The sequence below is a fragment of the Myotis nattereri genome (genome assembly GCF_964212035.1).
Source record: "Myotis nattereri genome assembly, chromosome: 6".
Lineage (NCBI taxonomy): Eukaryota > Metazoa > Chordata > Mammalia > Chiroptera > Vespertilionidae > Myotis > Myotis nattereri.
This window is the reverse complement of record NC_138081.1, coordinates 16,298,425-16,324,637: the sequence shown is the minus strand read 5'-3', so window position 1 is coordinate 16,324,637 and position 26,213 is coordinate 16,298,425. Positions and strand designations below refer to the sequence as shown.

The following is a 26,213-nucleotide window of genomic DNA, read 5'->3' as shown; positions in this document are numbered from 1 at the left end:
GGCTTTGGGGCCCGCTGTGGTCTCCGTCCTCCTTCAGGGATTCCACCATTCGCCTCTTGGCTCCTTTGCAGCACCCAGCACTAGGCTGGCACTCAATCCCTGCTCAGGAAATATTTGTCAAATGACAGTGTGGTAATCCCTCCTCGTGACCCGGGTTCTGCCCATGAGGAGGTGCCAGGGGCAGGGTGTGGGTGAGAGCAGGCGTCCTCCTCTCTGACAGCCCCCACCTGGGGCAGGGCTCTCCCGGGACCTTTGTTCTGCCTGCTGTTGGGGCCTTACCTGGAGTTTCACAGCGGAAACACTTGAACTTGGCCTTCAGCTCAGGTGCTTCCAGAAGACCCTTTAAGGCGGGGTTAGGGGAGACCCTCCCCCGAGAAGGGAAGGCATGCTGAGCAGTGAGGAACCAAGGGGTCTAGGCTGACGGTCTGGAGCCCAGGCTGAGGTCTGTCCAGGCCAGGCTTGCAGATAGACAATAGGGCTTGGCAGGCGGGTGACAAGGATGTGCCTGCCCCCTGTATGGGCACAGACTTCAGGAGCCCTGAGGGGCCTTCACGAGCCAACATGCTCGGTTCACAAGCACTCCGGCTGGCACTGTGCTCCCGCCCCTGGCCTGGCAGCTCCTGCAGCCCCAGGACTTTGGGACTCATTTCCCAGATCTGCAGATCTGACCTACGCCAGAAGGCCAGGCCCGGCCTTCATCTCCACTGTGCTTGGCCCACGTTTGCCCACGGCCAGCCAGCAGGAAATACTGGCCCTCCAAGCAGTTCCTTGTGCGGGTGGCTTCTCTCACCCCAGGCAGTTTGCTTCTGCCCCTTGCCGGCTCCTGGGCGATTGTTACTGTCTACTGTCTGCTGCTCCCACTGCTTGCGGTCCCTCGTAGACAGTCCGCAGGCCTTGGCAGGCCTGTTCCTCCTCCTCCTCTGAGCTCTCTTCTCCCCTGGGAGTTCCTGGACTCACTTTCTCCTTGTGTGGGTCCTGCTGGTAGGTGGGGGTTGGGTAAGAGGATGCCAGGGCCATAGGGGTCACCTGGTCACACTCCCTGATTTTGGAGGAGAGGTGGCTTTCCTGGGCTTGCACAGCGTCAGTGACAGAACCAGAGCTGGGGTCCACGTCTCCTGGCTCCTGCAGCACACAGTGTACACTCTTGTGCGTGTGGTCGGGGAAGGGGGTGACCACATGGCTCTGTGGGCCTCTGGAGGATGGGCTCCAGCAGTCACAGGAAATTTCTGTGTTTTTTGTTTTTGTTTTTAATATCTTTATTGATTTTAGAGAGGAAGGGAGAGACAGAAACATCAATGAAGAGCCCTAGCCAGCAGTGGATAGAGTGTCGGCCTGCAGACTGAAGGGTCCCAGGTTCGATTCTGGTCAAGGGCATATGCCTGGGTTGCGGATACAGGCTCCATCCCCAGTAGGGGGCATGCAGGAGGCAGCCAACCAATGATCCTCTCTCATCATTGATGTTTCTATTTCTCTCTCCCTCTCCCTTCCTCTCTGAAATAAATAAAAATATATTTTTTAAAAAAGAAACATCAATGGAGAGAATCATTGGCTGCCTCCTGCACACCCCCTACTGGGGATGGAGCCTGCAACCTGGGCATATGCTTTTGCCTGAAATTGAACCCAGGGCCCTTGAGTTCACAGGCCGACGCTCTATCCACTGAGCCAAACCGTGTAGGGCCATAGGAAATTTCTTAGAGAAGGTGCATTTGAGCTGGGTCTTAGAGGATGAATAAGAGTTGATGGAGGATGGGAGGGGGCTTTTGGGAAGGGCCTTGAACACTCATGAGGGTTAAGGAACAGATGGGCTGGGGGCAGTTCCCTGAGAGTCAGCAGGACCTTTCAAAGTCCCTCCCAGGCCGGTTTAACCTTGGCCAACCCCAAACCCTCCCTGGGCCTGTGTCTTCATCCACAAGAGGAAATCCACACGACTCTGTAGGTGCTATTCACGATCATAGTATTAACTATAATGGATGTTTATTGGGTGCTTATAAGTAAGTGCCAGGTGCTGGGCCAAGTGAACCCTTGACACATATTATGTAATCCTTGCAGCAAACCCACGCCCGACTCGAGCAAGGTCTCTGAGTAAATGCTTTACAGCATGTCATGGCCATTCAGCACAATCCCAGGCACATACTAACCCCTCAGTAAGTTGTGTAGCAATGACAACAAATCATGACGAGAGTTTGGTTGACGACTGCGGCGCTGTTTTCTTGCCTCTTCCCCTCCAGCGCGGTCTGCTGAGCCCCTTCCTGGAAGCAACTTTCTTGGGAACTTCCTCCTCCAGGAAGCCTTCCTAGACCAGCATGGCACTTGCGGCCTTTCACGGCCTTTCTACCCTGCATCTCTATTCTATGTGTATGGTTCTCGGGGATTCAGAATGTTGGCCTGTGTCCCTGTCCCTCAGTCTGAGTGGTCCCACAAGTTCCTCAGGGCAAGGGATGGAGGCAGAGTGGGCAGATGCAAGGGGAGGGAGGTGGCAATGTGAGCACAGCAGGCCCCTCCCCTGAGACCCCCAGAAGTCTCTGCACAGGAAGTCTACCCAGGGTCATGTGGGGACTCCAAACAGATCCTCCAGTCACAGAAGGGTGGCTGGCCCCCAGCCACGTGTCCAGGGCAGCAGCACAAACAGGACACCTGTCTCAGAGCTTTTCTTTCCATTTTTATTTTAAAGGAAAAAAAAAAAAAAAAAAACCAGTGCAAAAACCCATTTTCCAGTGTCAGCCATGCCCATCCCCCACCCCAGGTCACCCCCTGGTTCAGGCCTGACTCTTCCTCCCACTCGGCACCCCCTCCCCTCTCATGCAACCCTCAGGGCTGAGGCTCCACCTCCCTGGAGTGCCAGATCCCAGGGGGCCGTGGCGGGGAGGACAGAACTGGGGCTGCCCCGATCTGCCTGCACGCCCCCCCACTCCTCGTCTCCAGCCACGGCACCAGGTACCCACCTTGGCTCTCATTAACCCTTTTCTGACCACACGACTAGCCTGGGGCGGGGGCACTGATCTGGGGGAACTGTGTCCACACCCCTCTGCCCCGGGGCCGGCTCGGGGCTCTCCTCACTGAGGTTGGGGCTCTCTCTCCCCTCTGTGGTGGGGGAGAGCAGCAAACCCCCAGGTTTAAATACCTTAATGAAAGCAGGGCTGGGGGAGGAAGGGGCTTCAGATCTAATAAATTATTAGCGTTTTTTTAGTGTCCACGAGGGGTGGGTGGGTGGGGCAGGGCGTGGCCTCCAGGGCCCTCCCTCCCCTTACTGGTGAATCTCATTCTCTATGAGGCTGTCCTCGCAAGACTGGAAGTCTGTGTCCGTGAGGCCATCGGGTGGCATCAGCAGCTCCTCATCCTGGGACGAGGTGGACGGGGGCTCGTCCCCCGAGCTTCCAGGACCCCCATCCCCATCCCCGTCCGCCTCCGAGTCCTGCAGCACCTGAGCGATGTATTTCTGAAGGGGAAAAGGAGTGAGGCGTGAGGGTGGACAGCGGCCCCTTGTGGGGAGGGGTGACGGACGGGGAGTCGCGGGGCCTGCAGGGGAAGGGGCAGGACCCTGTGCCCAGGGGAGGCGGGCAGACCCCAGCGAAGCAGGTCTCTCCTGCCCCCATCCCCTTACTGCAGAACAATGGGTCAGCCCGCGCTGGGCTGTCTCCGAGGCCCCTCCCCACCCTGGCCATGGAGTGGAGCACTTACCGCAGATTTGGGGACAGCGGCAACAGTGGGGGGACGGCCATTGCTTCTGGAGTCCGCGGTATCTGTCTCTGTGTGCTCAATCTTGAGGGCCCGGGATGAGTCAGGGATTGGGGGGGTGTCCTTCCCCTCAGCCACCATCACGACCCCACACCCTTTCGGCACCCGCTGCCCCTGCCCTCAGCTCCCAGCCACCCCCCTGCACGTCCTGGAGCTCCTGCCCTGGGCCGCCCCCGGACCCCTTCGCCCCACACCTTGTAGTTGTGGGCACTGAGGTATTTGAAGTGTCCGAAGCAGACGTGGCAGAGACAGATGACAATGGTGATGACCAGGACCACGAATGTGAACATGGACGTGGGGGCTAGGAACCCTGTTATGGGGGAAGCAGGGGGCAAAGAACAGGCTGCTACCTCTCCTCTGGGCCCCTCCCAGGGGCTCCCACTCCGTTTTGCTACCTTCTGAATGCTGCCCCACATCCCATGTGCTGCCGCCTCTCCCTGGCCTGTCTGTGCCCCCTCCCCCACCACGGACCTTCCTGGGGCCTGCTCTGCCTGGACTCCGGAGGGGGCCCCGCGGCCCCACCCCAGCCCCGGGGGAGGGCCCTCACCCGTGCGCATGGTGGAGAAGAAGAGCAGCCAGAAGAGGCAGAGGATGGGCGCAGCCACCACCTGGTTCACAGCCCCCGAGTGGATCTTCTTGTCCAGCTTGGCCGGCAGGTAGGCGTAGTAGAGGTTGTACCTGTCTACCAGGTGCTTCAGCAGCATGTACATGAGCCCTGGGGGAAGCCACACGGGCCCTGACCTCGAACCAGCGCTGCCAGACCTCTGTGCGTCCGGCACAGGTTGTCCCGGTCCTTCCGCGGCCCCTGAAGGGCCGGCCTCCCTTCTCCTGCCTCGGCCCCACACAGGCGCGTGCCCCCAGCCCCTGCAGGCCCAGGCTCAGCGTCCTCTGCTGCCACCCCTCGTTCTGCGGCCCCTCACTGGCCACTCTACTATGAGACACCCGCTTGTTTGGGTCAACAAGCATCCTGTTAAAATCCACACTGTCTTTTCCTGCTCCTGTTCCTAAACAGACGAGTATACATTAGGAGGCACGTTCTATCGTCCTGGAGGCTGAGGGGATGGGAGCTTTGGGACGAGGACAAGGAGGTTAGTTTGGGAGTTTGGAGCCTTCAGTAACCGGGGAGGGTGGTTAATGGGTTAGGATGTTTTCGGGGGAAAGTAGAGGCCACTCGTGAGGGCAACAGTTGAAGAGAAACTTTGCTAAATTTCAGAAAGAAGAGGGACTGGCCTAAGTCACACAGCTCGGCCAGGCGCTGGAGGGATCCAGCCCCACCCTGGACGCAGGCCTTTCCTGAGTCTACACGGCTGTGTACAAGAGTGCCCACGGCTCCTGTGTGGCCGTGTGCGACGCCTCAGTGGGCATGTGACGTGTGTCCCAGTAGATCCCGTTGGGTGGAAGCCTTGGTGTGGGTGAGGATGGTCATGTTGGGGTGACTGTGCCCGGGGGTCCAGCCTGAGCTGAGATGGCTTTTCCCCTCCTCCCCCCAGGCCGGGTCCCAGACTGAGCCAGGAACCGGGTGGGAGGCCGGAGGGGCCGGTCTCCCAGCCAGGGCCCTGTCCACTCGGGGCGGCCTGCCTCACTAGAGTGGAGGGCGTGAGGTCCTGGGTCCCCCCGAGCAGGGCCCAGGTCCCGGCGCGGCGGTGCCTACCGAAGGGCACGATGATGGGGCAGGTGATACTGTAGGTCATGACCACCGTGAAGACGCACATCATCCAGGCGTAGGCTGCGCCAAACTGGAACTCGTAGGCCTGATGCTGGGGGGGAGATGGGCAGGAGGTGGCTCAGGGCGGGGAGGGAGAGCCTGGAGGGGCACAGGGCAGGTGGGAGGGGAGGGGCCAGGAAAGGCAGTGGGGAAAAGGAACCCATTTCCAGGGCAGGGCAGGGCAGGGCAGGGCAGATGAAGAGAGGAGCTGTGGCCGAGGAGGAGGTCAGGGTGGAGAGCGACAGGGCAGGGCGTGGGCAGGGGCCTTCAAGGGAGCAGCGACTGGCAGGGGGTGCACTTGGGAATGGATGCTCAGAGTCCTGTGGGGTTAGGACCAGGGGCCCTAGGGGTAGGGACCTGGCTCTCCCCCAGCCCCCACCACAGAGCACTAGACCCTCAGAACTGGCCAGGGCCCTCAGGGTTACTGGGTCGACTCATCACTGTACCTACGGTTAAACTGAGGCCCGGAAGGGGGGGGGGGACAGCCCAGGGCCGGGAATGGGGCTGCCCCAGCACCCGGAAGCCCCACACCCTAGCACTGCCGCTGTTTCTGGTCGGGCCCACCAGGGGGCGCTGTGCAGGCCGCTGCGCCGGGCGGCCGTACCCGCTTCACGTTGCGCCTCTCGGCGGCCGAGCGCGCCAGGCAGAGCCGGATCATGTACATGAGCAGGCCTGGGATGCGCAGCAGGTCCATGGCGTTGCCGATAAAGGCGGAGGCAATGACGTAGTTCACGAAGAAAGCGCCGTTGTCGGGCAGGAACACACACCTACGGGCACCGGGTGCTCCAGCACTGTACCCTGGGGGGCCTGGGGGCCTCCTGCCCACTGCACCAGCACCATACCCCCCTCCCCCCAGCTGCCTTGTGGGCACCAGGTGTCCCAGCTCAGCCGTCAAGCGCCTGGGTGGCCCAGTCCCCCCAGAGTGTGAGTCCCATAGGCAGACGGCAGGGTGTCAGCGACACCTCGGACACCCTCCATGTGCGTGTGCACCCAGAGGCGCCCTGAGAACCTGTGCCCCATAAAGCCCCATGGAGAGAGTGCTTGAGACCCCTAAGGCCACCAGTATTCAGGGTATGACTCCCGAGATCTCCAGAGACAACCCCTGAGACACCCCCCCCCCCCCACCAAAGATCCCTGAGAGTGTGCCCCGGAACACCCAGAAGGCTCCCCTCTGTAGGCCTTAACTGAACCTAAAGTTACCCCCGAGGATGAGCCTCAGTCACCCCTAGAACACAAGCTCAGAAATCCTCCCCTAGAGATGTTCAGAGGGAAGAGACCAGGACGCTCATGACGCCCCAAGTGTGAGCCCAAGATTCCCACAGGTGGCCCAGAGCAAGACCCCGAGAGCTGCACCCACAGTACAGCCATGGCACACACCCCTAAGACACCCTCCCAGGGACCCCCCGAGCAGGTGCCCAGAAAGAACGCCACAGTCACACCTCTGGACAGGAGCCTGAAGCGAGAAAGGTGTTCCCAGAACTTGTGCCCCGTAAGTACCCCAAAGTGTGAGCCCGAGTCCCCCACAGATACTCAAAAGCGTGGGCTCCAGAGACCCTCAAGGAGACCTCTAGGGACCCCCAAGATCCCACCACGCATACCTCTCCAAACCTCCCAAGGGACACTCTAGACTCCCAGAGTCCACCCAGAATACAAACCCAGAGACCTCAAGCGCCCGCCCGCCCCCCTCCGTGTGGCCTTAAATACACCTTGAGGGTGACCTTGGAGTGAGCCCCAACACAACCCCAGGGACAACTCCCAGGCAAACGCCTGAGACACGTGAGGGTCCTCTGGGATGATCCCGGCAGCCTGTGATGTGAGCCCCTCTTCCTCCGGCCGCAGGGGTAGGGAGCGTTCCTGTGCCCTCCCAGGGGCAGGAGGGGTCTCCCAGGCATTCCCATCCTCCTTCCAGTCTTCTTCCCTGGGGGCCCCGGTCACTCACTCAAACCGAATAGCTGCCTCAGCCAAGAATTTCTTGTCAAAGAGCCAGCGGAAGAAGAGGTCCAGGCTGGAGAGGAGGAGAGGTGTGGTGGGGGCTGGAGTAGGGATGGGGAGTTCCAGCCAGGAGCCTCTGAGGATGCCCCTAGACATGGGGTCCCTCACTTGGGAGCGGAGGTGGGAGCCTGAACTGCTCCCTCTCCCCATCCTGCGACACCCCCGTTCCCCCGGCAGCTCCCGTCCCTTCCTGCGGACCCACCTGCTCAGTCCCAGCGAGGGCAGGAGCAGCACCATGAAGATGAGGAAGGTGTAGCACTTGTGCATGGTGGTCCTGTTCTCCCCGGAGCTGAGGCCGGGGGCAGAGGGGCCGAGGTCAGGCGGGCCAGTCCCCATGCTGCTCCCCCAGCCAACACAGTGTCCCAGGAGGGGCCCCTGGGAAGAGGGGGCTTCCCAAGGTGAGGATGCTGGCACCATCCCTTCCCTGCCAGCTCTGGGACCCCGGGGGCAGGCAGCCTAAATGGCAAAGGGCTGTGCAGTGGCACGGGGGTGCCTCTAGGGGCCAGGACATGGAGGGGTCTCACCGTGTCCAGTGGGCTTCGAAGAAGGCAGAGTAGTAGACGATGGTGGGGAGCAGGGCGGAGAAGCACCACAGCAGCAGGGTGGGGAAGAACTGGGTGATGATGGGGTTCTGCAGTGGTACATGGGGCGGGGGGTGAGTCAGGTGAGGGAAGTCTAGTGGGTCCGGCTTGCTTTGCTTACCTGCCCCCCCCACCCCCCCGCCCCGAGCCCTGGGCCCCACATCAGGAGTCCAGAACACCTGGAGACCAAGGGTTGAGGGTTGGGGCCAGGGCCATAGGCACAACCCCAGGGTGAAATATATTAGTATTTGCTGAGTATGTACTATGTGCCAAGCACTGATCATGTACTTTACAAGTATTCCTCGTAACACTATTACTCCGTTTTACAGATGAGCAAATTGAGGCAAAACCCCCACACGATTTAATAGCTAATCCAGCTAGTAAGCAGTGGGGTGGGGATTTGAACCCAGGTAGCCTGGGCCTTATCTACTGTGCTCTTATCGCTCAGAGATTTCCAAACTATCCTTCTTTGAATGATGTGGCAGGAGGGGTGAGGGGAGACCAGGTGGAGTGTCCCCCACTCTATTGTCATCTGAGGAGCCTTGATTTTCCACATTGGGTTTCATGTAAGATTCCTTCTGATAAAAGCTCCAAGTCGGGAAGCCAACGACCTAGTCTGAACCTTCTATTCTACTGTTGGGGAGAACGAGGGGTGAGGGGTAGGACTTATCCAAGGTCACATGGTCAGTTAGGATGGGCCTGGGCTCCCTTTCTTCCCCGGGTGTCTCTCTGTGTGTGCACATGGAAGGTGGGCTCCCCTGGGGGAAGGTGGCGAGGAACCCAAGGGAAGCACACAGTGGGATTTGCAGCCCACGGTCACGGGGGAACTTCTTGGTGGGGCGGGGGGGGGGGGGGGGGGCTGGGCAGGAGGCATTCTGGTTCCCGCCCCTTCCCTGGAGGGATTCAGAGCCCGATTTCTGTGTCTTGAGACACACAGTGGAGGGGTGGGTTACGTGGCCTCACATTGAGGTACTCCACAGGCTTGGTGACGTTGAACTTGTCCATGGTGGTGATGATGATGGCCGGGGTGGTGAGGAAGAAGAGGAGGATGAAGAGGATGACATTGATGACCAGGCAGCGCAGCCACCAGATGAAGCCGCGGATGGAGAGGTGCTCCCTGGGAAGGAAGGGGAGGCAGTCACTCCAGGGACCGGATGCCTGGTTGGTCCCCAGGGACACCTAGCTCTCCCTCCCCTCCCCTCTGCCCATTGGAACCCACTCAGGTCCCATGAAGCCTGCCCTCTGCTCACCAATAGATGTTCTGGGGGTCAGGGGCGTAGGTCACGGTCCAGTTGGAGATGTGCAAGGACTCGCTGCAGGACGAGGAGCGTGGCTCCCCGCGGCAGGTGCAGCCCTGGCATTTACACACGTTGAAATCCTTCAGGATACTGTGGGGATGGACACCAGTTACCGGGGCACCAGCCGGTGGGGACCCCACTGCCGACAGCTGATGAGCCCAGGGACCTGGGAGTCCCTGCCGATCACTGGGGGCCTTGGGCTGGGGGAGGGCAGGCTGGGAGGAGGCTCACATGGCGGTGATGGTCTCATTGTGGAAGGTGACGAAGGCCATGCCAAGAGGCTTCTCGTTCACCTTCTCCCTCTCCCGCTGGTAGTCCTCCTTCAGCTTCTGCTCCAGCTTCGTGTAGTACTCGATGGCCTCCACCTGCCAGGGAGGGCGAGGCAGATCTGGGCAGAGAGCCCACAGCACCAGCCGGCACTGACCTACAGCTTCCTACAGGCCAGGCACTGCTTTGAGCTGTCTGTCTCTCACAATCCTATGAGGTAGGTACACTTAGCCCCATCTTACAGATGAGGAAACTGAGGCACAGAGCAGTTAAGAAACCTGCCTAAAAGCCAGTGAGCCAGTAAATACAGCACAACACTATCCTCTCGGCTCACCTCTTCTGATTCAGGGCTTGAAAATTTGGTCACTGTAGGGACAGGGGACAACCCAACCATGGGGATGGGGCTGCAAGGACTGGAGGAACAGGCGGGGGGCCGCTGAGAGAGGTGCTGCGCCCTGCCCTGGCCTGGCTCCAGACCGGCCTGGCCTCCTCTGGGAGTCTGTTTACCTTTGGGCATTATGTGCAGGGCCTGCTGATATGTGTGCTCCCAGCGTTGTGGGACATGCATCACAGGGAGCATCCATCTCTGCTGTGACCTGTCCCCTCAGGACCTTCCGACTCCTCCCCATGCCACCTGCAGCTTTGGGGCCCCGGTGTGAGCCCAGGCCAGGCACGCCCCTGGGCCAGCCCACCTCATACCTGCTCACAGCCTCGCACCACACAGCAGCAGAGGTGGCCGCAGGGCTTGGGGTTGATCATGGTGGGGACGTTATCTTTGCTCTGGAGGTTTGTGAAGTACAGCTTTCCCCGCTCAGCCTTCTTCCTGTGGAACCCAGGTGCCCAGTCACAGCCTGCCTGGCTGGGCTAGGGCTGGGGGCTGGGGCAGGGGCAGGGGCGGGGGCTGGGGAATAGGGCTGGGGCAGGGCTGGGGCTGGGAGGATGGGTAGGGGGCCCAGCTCAGGGGTCATTTAGTCCACTCCCCAAGGACGGGGCTATCTTGCATGGTTTAGGATACACGGTTCAAACAAGTCCCCATCCCAGGGTCTGCCTACCCATCCCTTGAAGGCCAGAAATTCTCCCTATAGCAGTGATAGCAAACCTATGACACGCGTGTCAGAGGTGACACGCGAACTCATTTTTTTGGGTTGATTTTTCTTTGTTAAATGGCATTTAAATATATAAAATAAATATCAAAAATAGAAGTCTTTGTTTTACTATGGTTGCAAATATCAAAAAATTTCTATATGTGACACGGCACCAGAGTTAAGTTAGGGTTTTTCAAAATGCTGACACGCCGAGCTCAAAAGGTTCGCTATCACTGGACTATCATCTGGCCTCCATTCCTGACTCTGTAGTTAAAGAAGGGTCTGTCCTCAGAGGGGGTGGGGACGAGGAGCCCCCTTCCTTTTGCAGCCAACTCTGACCTCTAGGCCTGGCTGTCTCCAGAGCTGACCTGATGAGCACTCCAGGGGCTGAATTAACATCAAATGCCTCGGGAAACCCCTGGCAGGGGAGCCAGGCTCCTCTGTGGATCCAAGACACCCTCCTCCATGGGCAGCAGGCCCGCGGGTGTCCCTCCCCACCTCCAGTCCCTGGCCCATTACCTCTCTGCGTCGAGGAACATGAGGCGAGCCACATTGTAACATGGGCGGGCTTCCAGGACCGTGCAGTTGGGGTAGGCCTCCCTGAAAGAGAGTCCACCATCATCTTCAGCAGGGACCCTGCCCACACGCCCCCCAACTTGCATGCATGACCCCATCACCGTCAAGACACACATCCCCAATTCAAGCAAGCTCTTTCCTAGTCTACACAAATGGGAGTTCTCCGAGAATACAACTTTGAAATTCCTCCTCATGCGGATCTGAGTCGGGGGAGTGTGCACAGACGTGTGGGGACTGTGTGAGCGCGTGTGAGCCGCCACGACTGGGGTCTGATTCTTGTTCAAGGCTGTGAACTCTACGTCGAGAGACTGTTTCTCCTCGTGGGTGGCTCCCTTTACCCTGTCCCCAGAACGTCTGGGTCCAGTTCAACAGTTAGCCTTGACCATGGACTGACCCCAACCAACCCCCAGCCCAGGCGACAGAGTGATCTCTGCCCCAAGCCCAACCAGAGGTCGATCCTGAACCCCGACCTAAGATTGACCTCTAACCCTGGAGAGAGACGGACCCTTTGCTCTGACCCAAACTGATCGGTAACCTAGACCCAAGAATGACCCTCTAACCCTGACCCTAGATGGACCCCAACCATGACTTGAGACTGACCACAGACTGTTCTTGGCTCTCGGTACCTGGTACCTGGCAGGGCTCACGGGGTACCTGCTGACTGGTCTTAATCCCTAATCTGGACTGAGCCCCATTAAACACTGTCATGAAGGGCCAGTAAGTGTTACAGATGCACGAGACACAGTTCCGAAGCAACCAGATGGACCACACAAACACACGAGGGTCTGGGTACTGAAATCTGGGCTGGGTTCTTGACAAGCACTTCCTGGACCTTCCCCCTGACAATGTCGTTTTCAAACCCTTTTAGGGGTCCTCTTCGGAAGGGCCTCGCCCCTGTGGCAGGGTGAGCCCTCGTTCTCACCAGACTAATCTCTAATCCCTTAATCCCCACCACACAGGCTCCCTGATTTTGCACACAGGATATTCCCTAACTCTGCTGGGCCCGTCCTCCAGTCCAGACAGACCCCAGGCCTGGACGAGCCCTGCCTAACACTGCCCACTGGCCCAGGGGCTCCACGGGGACAGGCAGCCTGTGTATCACCACATACCCATGCCTGAGCCAACAGCTCGCACACAGTAGGCGCCCAATGAACATGTGCTGAAGCCTGGACCAATGAAATGGCTACGCCATGATATTCACCCCATGTATCTCCCAAACTCCAATTAGGACCACCCCTGCTTATAGGCCAACCACCCATTTTAATCAAAGGCTATTTCCTAAAGAGAACCACAGCCCGACCCTTAACACAGACGACTTGGATCACGAGCTCCCCACAGACAGCCACCATGTCTGGATCTTTGTCTTCCTGGTATGACGCACACAGTAGGTGCACAACAAATGTGTGTGGAATGAATGGCTGCTCGGCTGTGGGGTTCACTCCCTCACTGCATGCAGGTCTCTGCTCAAATGTTCCCCTGTCAGAGTCCGCCCCCCCCGCCCCCCCCATCCCACCCAAATACCCTTCCTGACTCCTTTACTCTGCCCCTCTTCCAGCTTTGGTTTTCTTCTTCTTTTTAAAATATATTCTTATTGATTTCAGAAAGGAAGGGGGGGGGGGAGAGACATGAATGATGAGAGGGAATCATCAATGCGCTGCCTCCCGCCCTGGGGATGGAGCCCACAACCTGGGCATGTGCCCTGACTGGGAAATGAAGGCAACCTCCTGATTCATAGGTTGACGCTCAACCACTGAGCCACACCAGCCAGGCTGTTTCCTTCTTAGCACCTACCCCTACCTGACACAGTGTCTAATACCAGTTCATTTGCTTACTGTCCTCCTCAGCCCCCTAGAATGTAAGCAGGTGAAGGTGGGGACCTTTTCTTTTCTGTTTATTGTTATTTCTCCAGTTCCTACTTCAGCGAAGCCACAGGGCAGCTCAAGAGATACTTGTTATTAAAGGACTCATCAGTACAAGCCGACAGCTGACTCCAGTTGGACGGTAATATTAAGATGTCACCTAATTCGGAGCATACACTGTCCTTAATCCTGACGCAGACTGCCCCGTAATGCTGATCACGGCTTGAACGCCAGATAGGACCCAAATCATTCTCTCATACTGACCAACTTTGATTTAATGCTGACTGCTGTGAGGGCGGGCCTGTTTCTCATTTACTTATGCCTGGGGTATAGGAGGTGACTAATAGATGCCTATTGAGTGAATGAGTGTTTATCTACCCATGCTGATCACAACCCAGTCATTTTCCCATAACACAGAGGGAGGAACCTGACCTTGACCAGACTCACTCTCAACACTGTCCTGAGCCGGAACAGCGCCTGACCTCTGATCCCGGCCAATTGACAGTGAGTCCAGACCTCACCAAATCCCGATCCTGACACAGATAGCCCTGATTCAGATCATCAATGCCCCTTATCAACTCCTAATTCTGACCACAGACTGACCCCAGGCCACTCTGTGATCAGGCCCTGGACTGGCTCTTAAAGCTGACCTCCATATGGCGAACCCCCGAGAGCGCGACGATCCTTTATTCACACTTATAGGCCCACCACACTGACTTGTGCCTGAGCACCTGAGGAAGTTTGCTGAGTGGCCAGATGAATGATGCTAGGATCCCTGATCCTGCACACAGACCGTCTGGCACCTGGGGCTCCTGGAGGTGTACATGCCCCTCCCGGCTGAGACAGCCTTCCAGAGCTGGGAAGAGCCTCAGAGAGCACACAGCCAGGTGCTCCTGGGCTCCACGATGAAGCTTCTCCCCGCCAGGCTACACACAAAAGCTACACATCATGGACCCTCGGGCAACAACCCACGATCCAGCTCATGTCGGAAAACGGCGGGGGATGGAGGGGTCGGGGGTGGTTGTGTGGCACAGACTGGACTCACTCTCAAGTATTTCAAGTATTTCTCTTGTGTTCCTAGAGGTGCCGATCACCCAGCCCAAGTGTTAGGCCTTCCGAGAGCCAGAGAATTCTTTAGTCCAACCTCCACCCTCATGCGGCCCAGGCCTTGGAGGGAGAGGAGTGGGAGGCGCGTGAGGAGGGTCTTGGGAGTTGAAAGGCAAAGCAGGGCTGGGGTAGGAGTGTGGCTACTCACTCAAAATGCTTCTTGATCTTTTCTGACTCTGCATATTTGGAGATTCCATTGATGAAGAGAGTCCGCTTCACCTGGCGTGAGAGGCAGGTGAGAGGGATGGAAGATGCAGGGAGGGGTGGAGAATTGGAGAGCAGAGAGGAGCAGACAGAGGTGGACAGGCCTTGGTGAATTTCTAGTAGAAATCAGGCAGTGAGCCTAACGAAAGAGCCATCTGGCCCCTGCAAGTGAGGGCTTGCAAGTGAGGAGATGGGGTGCCAGTCTCAGATCCTCAGGCCGTGAAGACCCAGAGCAATGGCTGGCATGGAGTGTGGGCGTTTGCTACTAGTTTAGGGAATCAGTGGAGAAGGGGAGGGGATTTCACAATCATGGTGTTTCCTGAGCGCCAGCCACAGCACGGGTGCTGTCCATGCATCGCCTCACCTCACCTTCCCACCACCCTCAGGACAGGCGCTGCTGTTACTTCAGTCGTCGGAAGTTACCGCCCTAAGGAGGTAACAACTAACTTACAGGGTGGGGGCTCCTGAGCTGCTGAACCAGGAGTCCCACCGAGCTGGCCTGACTCTGGGGCTGATGTACCTCAAGCTGAGGCAAGAGAGGCCTGCAGGGGAGGGAAGAGGCGGGCACGGGTGGTCCCGGCGCTGCCCCACTCACCAGGTCATCCTCCTTGTAGCGCATCTTGGACGTGTGTCTGCGCATGCTGTAGACGGTGAGCAGCAGGTACAGGAAGGCGAAGGAGGTGTGCAGCCAGAGCAGGTGGTTCCTGGCAGAGCAGAGGGCGCAGAAGCCACAGGGGCTCGAAACCCACTCAGACAGCCCTGACTTCTCGGTGGTAATCAAACCCCGGTTCAGGGCCCCTCCACGGCCACGTCTTCTGGAACAGATACCCCACAGAGAGGGCCCACACCCCACATCCTCTAGACTCCGAGACGATCCCATTCCAACGGAAATGTCCCAGAGGTCACCTCTTCGTGCGCTGCCCCCTGGCTACGCTGCCCTCCCCCTGCCCCCAGGTGGCTCGCCGGCCTGGCCTGAGGCTGCATCCCCCTCTCTGTACCTGGTCCTTCCTGGCCACCCACAGCCGGTTCTGCCTCCTCTGCTTCCACCCCCAGCCTCCGGGCCCCACAGCCTCAGCCTCGGCCACTGTCCCCCGACACTCCCTCTCCTTCCCTCCTCGTCAGGGCTCAGCTCTGACCCGGACCCTGGCCTCACAGACCTGCTTCTCAAACTCACCCTGATTTCAAGTTAGCAATGGTGGTTCTCCCGAAGCTGTAGGCGTTGTTCTCTGGGGGGTGGGGAGAGGGAGAGGACGGCGGGCGTCAGGGCCTGTGGCCTCGGGCCCCTCCTCTCCGCCCCACCCATCCTGGCCCTCACGGACCCAGCAGGTCCCCTGAGAAGTTGACAGGCAGCACGATGCCCACGGAGAGGACGCCCACGACGACCAGCAGCCCGATGATGTGCCTCTGGAAGGACAGGTAGTGCACGGCGTCGCCCCCGCACTTGTCCCGGATCTCATCATCCCTGAGGTGCAGGGGACAGAGGCGGCAGGTGAGGACCAGGCCACGAGGGAGAGGGGCCTGCCTGCCCTTGCCCACCCCACCCCACCCCCACCCCCAGCCCCTGCCAATCTGGCAGCCGTGTGGGGCTGAAATGGGGTCTGAATCTCCTATTTGCTGGGAAGGGAGGGAGAAGGAGCGGGAAGGGAAAGGGGAAAAGAAGGATGAAGGGAGGGGGGAGGAAAAGGAAGAACAGAGAGAAGGTGAGGAATAACTGAGGGAACAGGAAGTAAGTTCGGAAGGAAGAGGGGAAGGAGAGAGGAGTAAAAGAAGAAAGAATGCACAGAGAAATGCGGGATGGAGAGAAAGGGAAAGGAACAGAGGGAGATGGGAAAAGTGGCGTTGAGGCAAAAGGAGAACCGGTGACAGGAAGAAGCAGCCGGAGGCTGGATGGGGGTTTGGGAAGCAGGCCCCTTATGGGTGCTGGTGCACGCAGTACGTGGCACACGTGGGGAGGGCCTGGGGGCTGCGGGTGGCGGCGGTGCTGACCTGTGCGGCTTCCTGCCTCTCTCAGCGCTCACTGCCTGCCTGCCGCACTCGCGATCTGCCTTCTGCTGGAGACTGGCTCCTGCCTGCTGCTGGCGGGCTGCTCCCCGCCTGCCTGCTGCTCCCACCCACAGGGGCAGGGAGAGCGGTGGGCGGAGTGGGCCTCCCAGGCAGGGGGCACAGGAGACCATGGGTGGTCGTGAGGCTAGCTCAGGGCTCCGCGGAAGCCAAGGCCCCAGGGCCAGGCTCCTGGAGGAGGAAGGAGGGTGCTGGGCTGGCTAGGAGCGCTAAGGCCCTCAACGCTGCTGGCCTCTGGATTTTGTGGGGAGATGACAAGTTCTGAAGTTTTTCTGTTTCTTTCTTTACAGCCTGAAGACCATTCACTTACTTTATCCTGAAGATGGCTGTCAGCCAGGAACAGAAACCCTGGGGGGACAGAGGGCCATCAGCGGCAGCCCCGGCCCCCACAGCCCTAAACCTCCCCCCGACTCAAGTCCCACTCACCCTGGCGCAGCTTCCACAACCTCCCCCCGACCCCCAAGAAACTGGCTCACCCCAGGGAGGGAGAGAGGGAAGGGCCAGCCTTCAAGGAAGAATGGGACCAAGGGCAAAAGGGACCATGCCCAGAGCTACAGTCCCCGTAAACACCCCACAGGGCAGCAGACTGGAGCAGGCCTTCAGCTGTGTGGCCAGGGTAGGGGTGGGTGGGATTTGGGGATCGAGGAAGAGCAGCAGGGACCTCCAGACCTGTAGCTAAGAAGGAGAGCTGGCAGCATGGCTGCCACAAGCAGCGGGCTGGGCCACACTGCCTGGGATCCTGCCACTTGTCTTCCGGCACACGTCAGAGGTCGCTGAGCTCCATCTCCCATCCACAAGTCCCCAGACCCGCCTTCCGGCAGAGCCCACACTCAGAGCGGGGGGATGCGGGAGAGGGCTGGGCAGGGAGAACCCTTCCCCACCTTCCTGCCAGGGAAAGGTCCAGGCTTCACACAGGCCGAGGAGAGAGCTACCCTCTGGCCAAGATGCAGGACTGTGCTACCTGTTGCCAATGTCACCGAGTCTGGGGACCATCTGGGCGCCTCTGGCTGGCAGGTGACGCCTTCGCTTAGCCACTTACCAGCAGGCGTCCAATTCAGGAAGCGGACAGACTTCTTCTGCTACAGCTATCTCAGCGGCTGCTGCCCAGGGGCCGCAGCCTAAGCGGGACTGACCAGGGCCACCCTAGGGCCTGAAGATTAGGGTCTGACCAGGACCTCACCCTGGCAGAACGCCAGGGCCAGGCAGGGAACGCCAGGGTGTTGGGTCTGATGTGAAAGGGGGTCTGGGGACGGCTGTGAATCCCTAAGGACAAGCCGTATCTTCAGGGGCCCCTGCCACTCGGCTCCAATCCGCCAGCCTGTCAACTGGCCCCACCCACCCAGCCTGCCTGCCTGCTGCCCCCTCTGAGCAGCACAGTGAGTTCTGTATGTCTTGTAAGCGGCATGGAAAGCTCATTATTGCTTCTAAGACCAGGTCTAAGGAAAAAGGGTTCCTTAGAATTAAGCAAGAGGCGGGCACTGAACGCTACAGTGGAACAAGTCTGAAATCACGAATTAGGCTGGTGCCAGCGTGGAGGCTGGCATGGAGGACAGCGCCAGGAGTTCTGGTCTGGGTGGTTATCCTGTGGCTCCCATAGCACCACAGGTCTGCCTGGTCACCGGAAGCTAGAGGCTGCAGTGCTCCCCTGCCCCAGAGGACCAGGGGTGGCTAAGAAGTCCGGGGAGGGCACTCACGTTGTCTCTTTGGTCAAAGTCGACGGAGCTGGAGACAGACGTGAGACGCTCATACCGGTCATGACTGTCCCCGTGCATAGCTGAGGCCACACTGGGGTGAGGAGACGAGAAATGAGAGAGCCTGGTAAGTCTGAGCCCCTGGCGAGCAGGGGTGAAGCGGGTGGGCTCCCCCTCCAGAGCTCCAGGCGTTAGACAAGGCACAGAAAGCGCAGTGGCTGAGCAGCAAGAAATGACTACCCTCTCCCTGCCTCCCGCCAGTCTACCTCTTCCCTTCAGTGGGGTCTGGGGAAGCAGACACAGGCCGCAGGGGGAAGGGAGGAGGGTGTCTTCATCATCGCCCCCTGGAGGTTGAAGTGAGCGTGTGAACCGGCCCTACCGGTCCGGAGCTGACAGGGCACAGGGCAATGGGGAGGTGAAGGCAAGGATGGAGTAGGAGAGCCCCAGAAGGTGGGATAAGGGGGGCGGGAGGGGGGGATGCCTCCCAGGTGGTCCTGATCCACCCTCTTCCCTGTCCCCAGCAGCTGCCGAAATTCCAACACCAGTCCTACAGACAAGAGACGGAGACGTGACACAAAGGGCCAGACTGGGGGCTCCTTGGGCAGCTCCCCTCTCAGGCCTCCAGGAGAAGTGAACAGAGAACCCTGGAATATGAAAAACCAGCTGTTAGGGAAGCCACAGGTGACACCCAATCTTGTCTCTGCCACCCACAGGGTGAGTGTATTTTGAATTTCCGGGAGGATGGCCGCTCCGCTCCAGCCAACCAGGGCCACGAAGGCTGGGTGCACGGGGAGGGCTTCTCCCAGGCAGAGCCAGGGGGAGAGATGGGGGGTAAGGCAGCGACAAGTTGGGGAGCCCCCTGCTCTGCAAAGCACACCGCCTGCGTTAATCCGAAAATGAGCCTGCAGAAGAGACAACTGCGAAGAGAAACCAGCAACTTGGCAGAAGAGGAGAGAAGCATGAGAGAAGGAAAGAGAAAGCTGGTTTAGTGGATGAGGGGGCTGGTGCCCCACATACTATTCCTGTTCCACTCGGTCCCTCTCCTGCCGCCGGAGCCTGGGGGCAGAGAACAGACAAAGTTAAGGGGGGGCGGGGGGAGGGAGGAGGGTCCCTGGACATGGCAAGGGACAAAGGCCCAACTGGGGGCCCTCATGCCCCCCTTGCCTGCTCTGGGACGGGCCCCTCTTTGTCCCCCCAACAAGGGGGGATGGCAGAGGGCTGGCCCTTTTCTAGAGGCCTGTGGGACAAGCTGTGTGCATGTGTAGGGGGGGAGGGGAGGAGCCCCAAAGCTTTACCTGTCTGCATCTGTCACCAAGGCCAGCCGCCCATAGTCCCAGGCTACCTTCCGGAGGATGGAGAACAAGAACAGCAATGCCTGAGGGAAGAGGAGGGGTTGGCGGGTGGAGAGGCCACTCACGCGCTGGACTAGCCAGAAGACCAGGGGCAGAGGGGCCAGCATCTTGTCCTAGAAGGGGGTGGCCCTGGCCTGGGTGAATGGTCAGAGGCTAGGCTTGGGCTGTGTGATGGGGATCCCTCCTGCAGTTAAGCCTGGGGAGTCAGGGTCAGGTGGGAGAGTGGTTAGAGCTTCAGGCATTAGCCAGCTCTGTACAGAGTGTGGGTGCCAAGGATGTGGGTGGCATGTGAGCACTCACAAGGAAGCACATGAAGTCGAGAGCCAGCACGGTGGGGACGCCCCCAAAGGGCAGGCCCTGCAGGACGGTGCTGCGGATGCGGGCGCTGTAGCAGTAGTCCTTGGGGTTGCTGTTGTTGAGGGCCGTGTTGCCCAGTGTGGCCAGCAGGAAGGGCAGCATGGCTGCTACTGCCGCATGGTCCTCCTGGGGAGAGGGCAGAGTGGTCAGCAGGGGCTTGGCCCCGGTCCCTCTCAGAGCTCTGGCAAGGTGGGTGAGGGGAGGGGGAAGCGAGGGCAGGCCACCGGGCTCCCTGGGTGGGTGGAAGCTCTGGCCTCCAGAGATAAGGGCCCGGGAAGGGGAGGGTTGAGTCACATACGTTTACCTTCACTGGCTCTCAGGCTGTGACGCCACCCGGGTCTGGGGAACTTGGCCCAGATCTGGACTGGGGAGACTGGTTTTTCTAAGCTAGAAGTCGTCTGCGGGCCTCTAATACCTACCACCCACCACCTCCACACACACTTGCAAATACTCTCCAAACACAGTGCCTCTGTCTCCTTCTTTCCCTGCGTGAGGCAGGGGGCCCGGCTGAGCCTGAGAGAAGATGGGGAGGGGTCCCAGGCCTGAGGATCCAAGGCTAAAAGGAGGGGTTTCTAGGCCAAGGGAGGGTGGGCCAGGAGCCAGCGACCGCACCCTGATCTTCTCTTTCTACCCCTATTAGAAAAATGGCACGTTTTCATTTGCTTTGAATTTTCAAGTGTAAATCACCTTCCCAATATAACTGACTTCAAAAATAAGATATTCATCTTCAGAGCTGCCCCCTCTGTCCCCAGAGTAGGGGGTCTGAGAATAGGGCCAGAGTGGGAAGTCGATTAAAAAGCAGGACTTCTGGATCTGTGTTACTTGATAACCCAGTCACTGTCGCTTACTCTCATTCCTTTTCCCCTGCCCAGGCAGCAGCTACCAGGGGTGGGCAAACTTTTTGACTCGAGTGCCACAATGGGTTCTTAAACTGGACCGGACTCCGGAACAAAAGCATGGATGGAGTGTTTGTGTGAACTAATATAAATTCAAAGTAAACATCATTACATAAAAGGGTACGGTCTTTTTTTTTTTTTTTTTTAGTTTTATTCATTTCAAACGGGCTGTAGTTTGCCCAGGGCTGCTACACCCTTCTCCACTAGACTGCCTCACCTCCAATTATTTCTGCACCGGAGTCACCTGAATGGTGTGGAGACTACAACTCCCAGAGTGCCCTGCTCCAGAGGCAGGAGCAGGGCAGGCTGGGAATGCCGTGCCTCCAGTGAGCTTTTCCATTGGCCAAGGAAGGGCGAGTGGGCGGGGGCCTCTTAGCCTGCCCAAAGCCCTGGCTGCCGGGTGCTGCCATCCAGTCTGGTTCCCTGCTACTGCAGGGCTGCCCAGCCCTGGATGGTCCGACGGTCCAGGGGGAGGGTGGGGAGAAGAGAAGAGACAGGCAGCCCAGATGCCTGGGTTCTGGAAGTGCCTGGGGACGGCCACGCAGGGCTCTGGGGAGGCGCCCAGGGAGAAGTGTGGCTGTGGCATCACTGCCCCACCCCGTTTCACTGGAGGGCCCCTGGGGCCCCCTCCTGCTGACAACACTGACGCTCTGCTTTGTGGGGGTGGGGAGGGGTGGTGTCTCCAGGGAAGAAAGGAAAGCAGACAAAGAGAACAACAAACTCAGAATTGGTGACTGCAACGCCGGGGTCGTGTCCCCACAGCCCCATGGGGTGACTCAGAGTTTTTCCTGCCCACCAATTCCTGCACACAACACCCCCCCCCCCCGCCCCCAACACTTAAACCACAGGGCAAGAGGCACGAACTCTTAGATGGAGGGAGAATTATGTGTTCCACTTGGTCCCCGGGAGTCTCTGAAAGCCCGGTAGGAAGGCTAAGGGAGTAACTGCCCCCGTGTGATACGCCTCCTCTTCCTTTCCAGCCTAAGTTGCCTTACCCTCCCCCCCCAGCCCCCCCCCCCCCCACACACACACACTAATTTAGTAATTGTAGCAGGTGTCATTTAAGAGTACCCACAGTTTCAAGAATACATATATGGCCAGAACCGGTTTGGCTCAGTGGATAGAGCGTCGGCCTGCAGACTCAAGGGTCCCGGGTTCCATTCCGGTCAAGGGCATGTACCTTGGTTGTGGGCACATCCCCAGTGGGGGGTGTGCAGGAGGCAGCTGATCAATGTTTCTCTCTCATTGATGTTTCTGGCTCTCTATCCCTCTCCCTTCCTGTGAAAAATCAATAAAATATATTTAAAAAAAAGAAAAGAATACATATATGATTTCATTTAATCCTTGACAATCCTGAATTAGATGACTTTGGCATTTTAAGATGAAGACATGGGGGCTCAAAAAAGTTAAGAAACTCCTTAAGTCACACTACTAACAAAACGATGGGCCTGGGATGCAAACCTAGTTCAACTTCTTTCTAAAGCTAGACCACTCTTCAGGGCACCACGGCGCTCTTCCGGTGCATAGGGCTAGCATAGGGCTCTGCAGACCACGGAAACGCGGAATATGCTCATTCAACGTCCTCTGGCGAGAGAACACGGGAGCACCATGGGTGCGCACCTAGGTTTGTAAATGCATGTTGATGCATTTATGTGTGTGGGGTGGGGTGGGGGTGGGGGGAAGCTAGGTGTCTGCATGGCAGCCCACAGAGATGGAGTGCGTGTTGGGCTCTAAGTGGGGTTGTCTGGGAGCCTGGATGTGTAAACACAAGGTGTCCAGAACTCCGGGGTACCAGGGGAGGTAAAAGGTAGGTATAGGTCACTTGGGTCTCTGGCAGTTGAGGGGCTTGTACATTAGTCCCCCCTGAACCCCCAACTCCAATGCACTCCAGAAATTAAGGTAGCCCATTCCCACTCCTTGTCTGTTTCTCTCCTCAACTCCAAGGCTCCACCAGGTCAGAAGGTGATGGGTACAAACCCCTGGAGCACCCCCCTACACGCATCTTCTCCAGTTGGAAAGACGTGGAATATTCTGGGAGCTTCTATATTAAGGGAACCAGGTAGGGTGCATGAGGAGGGTCCAGGTAGATGCTTAGTAACTGAAATCACCACGTGCATCCGGGGACTTCCTTTTTACAGTCACAAAGCACTCTGCCCCCCCCCCCCCCCAATTGCCTGATCTTCCCACCAATCCATGAGGAAAGCAGGGCAGGCACGATCAGAGCACTATCCCCATTTTCAGGGACCCAGGGAGGAGAAGCCCCTCAAAGGAGGTCACAGGACAGGTAGGATGGAGCCAGGGCTGGTGGCTCTGTTTGCTGACAGGGTTACTCCACACTCTTAATTGTGGGGATGGGTTTGCTGGGCTGTTTCACCCAGGGCAGCTGTTTCCTCACTGAGAGCAGCAGAGAGGGAAGAGAATGAGGCAGAATTTTTTTTTCGGGGGGTGAGGGGGGTTGGTAGTAGGGGAGCAGGAGAGTTCCTCCACTCCATGGGGTTTCCAGAGCCAGCTGTATCCCGGAATGTCTCTCATCTGATGCAGGCTTTTAGCTGGAAGTGTGTAGAGAGTGATGGAAGATTTTATTTATGGCTAACTGAAGGCTGTTGTTTTACCATTAAGAAGAGTGTGCATGGCAGGGGTGGGTGAGTTATAAGTTACAAGTCTGTTCTTACAGAGTTACTTGGGAAGATTTAATTTAGGGCTTGAAATCCTAGGAAGATAGTGTGATCTAACGGGAGGAGATGAAGCCGGAGGCTACTCTGTTACTATGTAACCTGGGCCTCAGCCTTCTAATCTGCAACAGAATTAATAGCCTCTCTCTGTTCCTACCAACTTCAGAGGGATGGGCAAAAATGTATCCACAAATGAGCAGGAAAAGAATGCATTTATCAAATACTTCTTTAACTCTTATTCTGTGCCAGGCACTGTTCTAAGCACTTTACAAATATTAGCTCATTCACTCCACATCACAACTCTGGGAGGACAGTGAGGTACCGAGAGGGTACGTAACTTGCCCAATGTCACACAGCCAGTCTGTGGTAGATCCGGAAATGGACTGAGGCAACCCAGTTGAAGTCTATGTTCTTAACCACTGCACTTTGCTGCCTGGGCCAACAGAGGAGCCACTTCTACCAGGGAGCTGGGGGCTGCCAGCTATCACTCTGGAAAATGCCACACCCTATTTTCTACCTGTTTGCCTTCCCTCTTGCTTGTAGCTCCCCACGCGCCCCCCCCCCTCCCCACACACACACTCAGCCTTGGGTTTGTGATTTTAGGTTCTGGGGCAGGTGTAGGAAACAAGGCACAAAGCCTGGCGGGTAAAAGCACAGGCTCGAGGATGAGACAGATCGGGCCTGACCTGGGCAAATTACCATCCTGGGCCTCAGTTCCTTCATGCGTAAAATGGGGCAATAATGCAGTCGTGTGGTTGTTTTGAGGATTAAACAAGATGACTTACGTAAAGCTCTTAATACGGGTCAAGGTACATAATTGGTTCTAAAAAAATTACCTTCTGTTATTAATAAAGTGTGGGGAAAAAAACTGTTCAAAATAAAAAAACAAACAAACATATAATTTAATATGACAGAGCCCCTCAGTCAGGATGGGCTTCTTGTTTCCACCTACGGGCTTATACCACATTCGGGACTCTGCCACTGAGAGGCAGGGAATGTTCCCCAACTCTTCAATCGTACCCACTCCCTGGGGAGTGGGTACTGGGGGAGTACAGGAGGGTGATGCTATGCTAGAATGGGTCAGAAGTTCAGAGAAGAGAACCCATTATTGATCAACTACCAGGCAGGGTGCCAGACTCTACCTGTGTTATCTACTTTGATCCCCATGATAAATCTTGAAAGGAAGTGATAGCAAACACACTTTTTAACTGAAACTGAAGTTCAGACAGGTGAGGTAACTTGTCAAGGTCACACAGCTCAAGAATGGCAGAGCCGGAATTTGAACTGAAGTCTCTAAGACTGTTATAATTGGAGGGAACTTGTGGGATGTCTAAAAGGGGGTTCTTAGCGACCCTCCACCTGCCTTGTGCCTTGCAACATCCCCACCCACCCACCCATGGACCAAGATTGAGTCGGATGAGCCAACAGCAGGCCTCAGCATGTGCCACCTGGGGCATGTCAGGGCTTGGACCCTCTGGTGCCCTGGAGGACGGCCATGCTGCCAGCACACCCCCACTGGAAGCCTGGCAGACACTCCCACTCCCCTGCTCACAAGTGCCTGGGAGGCAGGGCCAGGGGCCCTCCTCGGAGAGGTTAGGCTCAGCCTCATCTTCCTAGGCTGCTGCAGACCCAGAGTGAGGCTGGAGAGTGGTATGGAGCCGAGAACCCCAGGCCCCCTCCCTTCTCCCCTGGGGAAGCATAGTGCTCAACGGCCAGACCTCTGCCCAGGGGACCCAGGCAGGTGGCAGCACAGAGCAGTCCGACCAAGGGCAGTCGGCCCCTCTGACCTCTCCTCTCCACTTCCCAAGCGTCCTACTCTTCTGGGACACAAGGCGCCAAAGCTGTGAGACTGTCCTCCCACGGTGGTCAAGAAGGCCAGGAGGGACAAAGCGCGCCTCCTCCCAGCTGGGCCTTTGCCCCACTCCCGGTTCCGCGCTGACTCCTTTCTCCACCGCAGGCCCGGGCGGCTCATGAATGAACTGCACTGTGTGGGGCGCAGGGAGAGGACGCACGCTCCCGGGGCTCGCCGCCTCCCCAGCCTGCCGACCGGTCCCCAGACCGGCTGGGGGCAGCGGCCGGCCTCGTGCCAGCACCCGCGAAACCTGCGCTTCCCCGAACTCGAACCCCTGCCCTGGGATCGGCCTCGGGGGTACTTGGACCCGGGAGCACAAGAAAATATAAAAGAAACCGAGGCCATCGGACTTGGAGACCCTGGAATCCAAAACTCGGGGGCGGGGGCGGCGGGTTCCCCACAGCGGCGGCGGGTGGACTGGGCGCAGCTGGAACCCCGGAGGGCCGCGGAGGGGAGGCGCACCTGGCCCGGGCAGCAGGGAGAAGAGTGGTTCTAGGGTGGTGGGGGTCCCACCCCTCCGGGTCTCCGGAGGGGTGGGGACAGAAGGCGGTGCACATCTGGAGCCCTGGCAGGGGTCGGAGGGCTCGCATCTGGCTCAAGATGGTGTGGGGTTAGGGGCAGCGCGCGGCACCAGCAGGTCCCGCGGGCCCGGGCACCTCTGGGTCCAGCCGGAGGTGGAAGGGAGGGGACGCGCAGCTGAGTCTGGGGTTTTTCCTTGGGTGGCGGCGGATCGTCAAAGAGGAGAGAGGGGGGCTGGGGAAGGGTCGCGTACTCACCCCCAGGCGCAGACTCGGCTCCGGCTCGGAGCCCCTGGTTGGGGCGGGGCGGGGCTGGGGGAGGGGGAGGGGGAGTCGCTGGGCGGCTCGAGCTCCCGGCTCCTGCGGCGGCCGCGGCAGTGTCCCGGGAGGGGGGCGGAGGAGGGG

The 26,213-nt window shown here is 58.4% G+C and overlaps 1 protein-coding gene across 2 annotated transcripts; it reads right to left on the bottom strand.

Annotated features, from left to right (window-relative positions):
* Positions 1-2,644: 2,644 nt before the first annotated feature.
* Positions 2,645-26,180, bottom strand: TMEM63B (transmembrane protein 63B). 2 transcript variants are annotated; one of them, XM_081093828.1, is made up of 24 exons: positions 26,067-26,180; positions 19,814-19,996; positions 19,457-19,536; positions 19,179-19,217; positions 18,165-18,255; positions 16,781-16,818; positions 15,729-15,871; positions 15,584-15,635; positions 15,005-15,113; positions 14,354-14,424; positions 11,183-11,263; positions 10,278-10,401; positions 9,543-9,676; positions 9,264-9,401; positions 8,977-9,130; positions 7,957-8,063; positions 7,635-7,721; positions 7,380-7,445; positions 6,045-6,207; positions 5,387-5,492; positions 4,283-4,450; positions 3,930-4,045; positions 3,679-3,759; positions 2,645-3,436 (listed from the first exon to the last, which is right to left on the bottom strand). In XM_081093828.1, exons 2-24 carry the CDS (start codon positions 19,970-19,972, stop codon positions 3,245-3,247), a joined length of 2,499 nt encoding a protein of 832 aa, XP_080949954.1. In that variant the 5' UTR covers positions 19,973-19,996; positions 26,067-26,180; the 3' UTR covers positions 2,645-3,244. The 2 variants fall into 2 exon arrangements, with proteins under 2 accessions (XP_080949954.1, XP_080949953.1); XM_081093827.1 differs by lacking the exon at positions 19,179-19,217.
* Between the last annotated feature and the right edge of the window lie 33 nt (positions 26,181-26,213).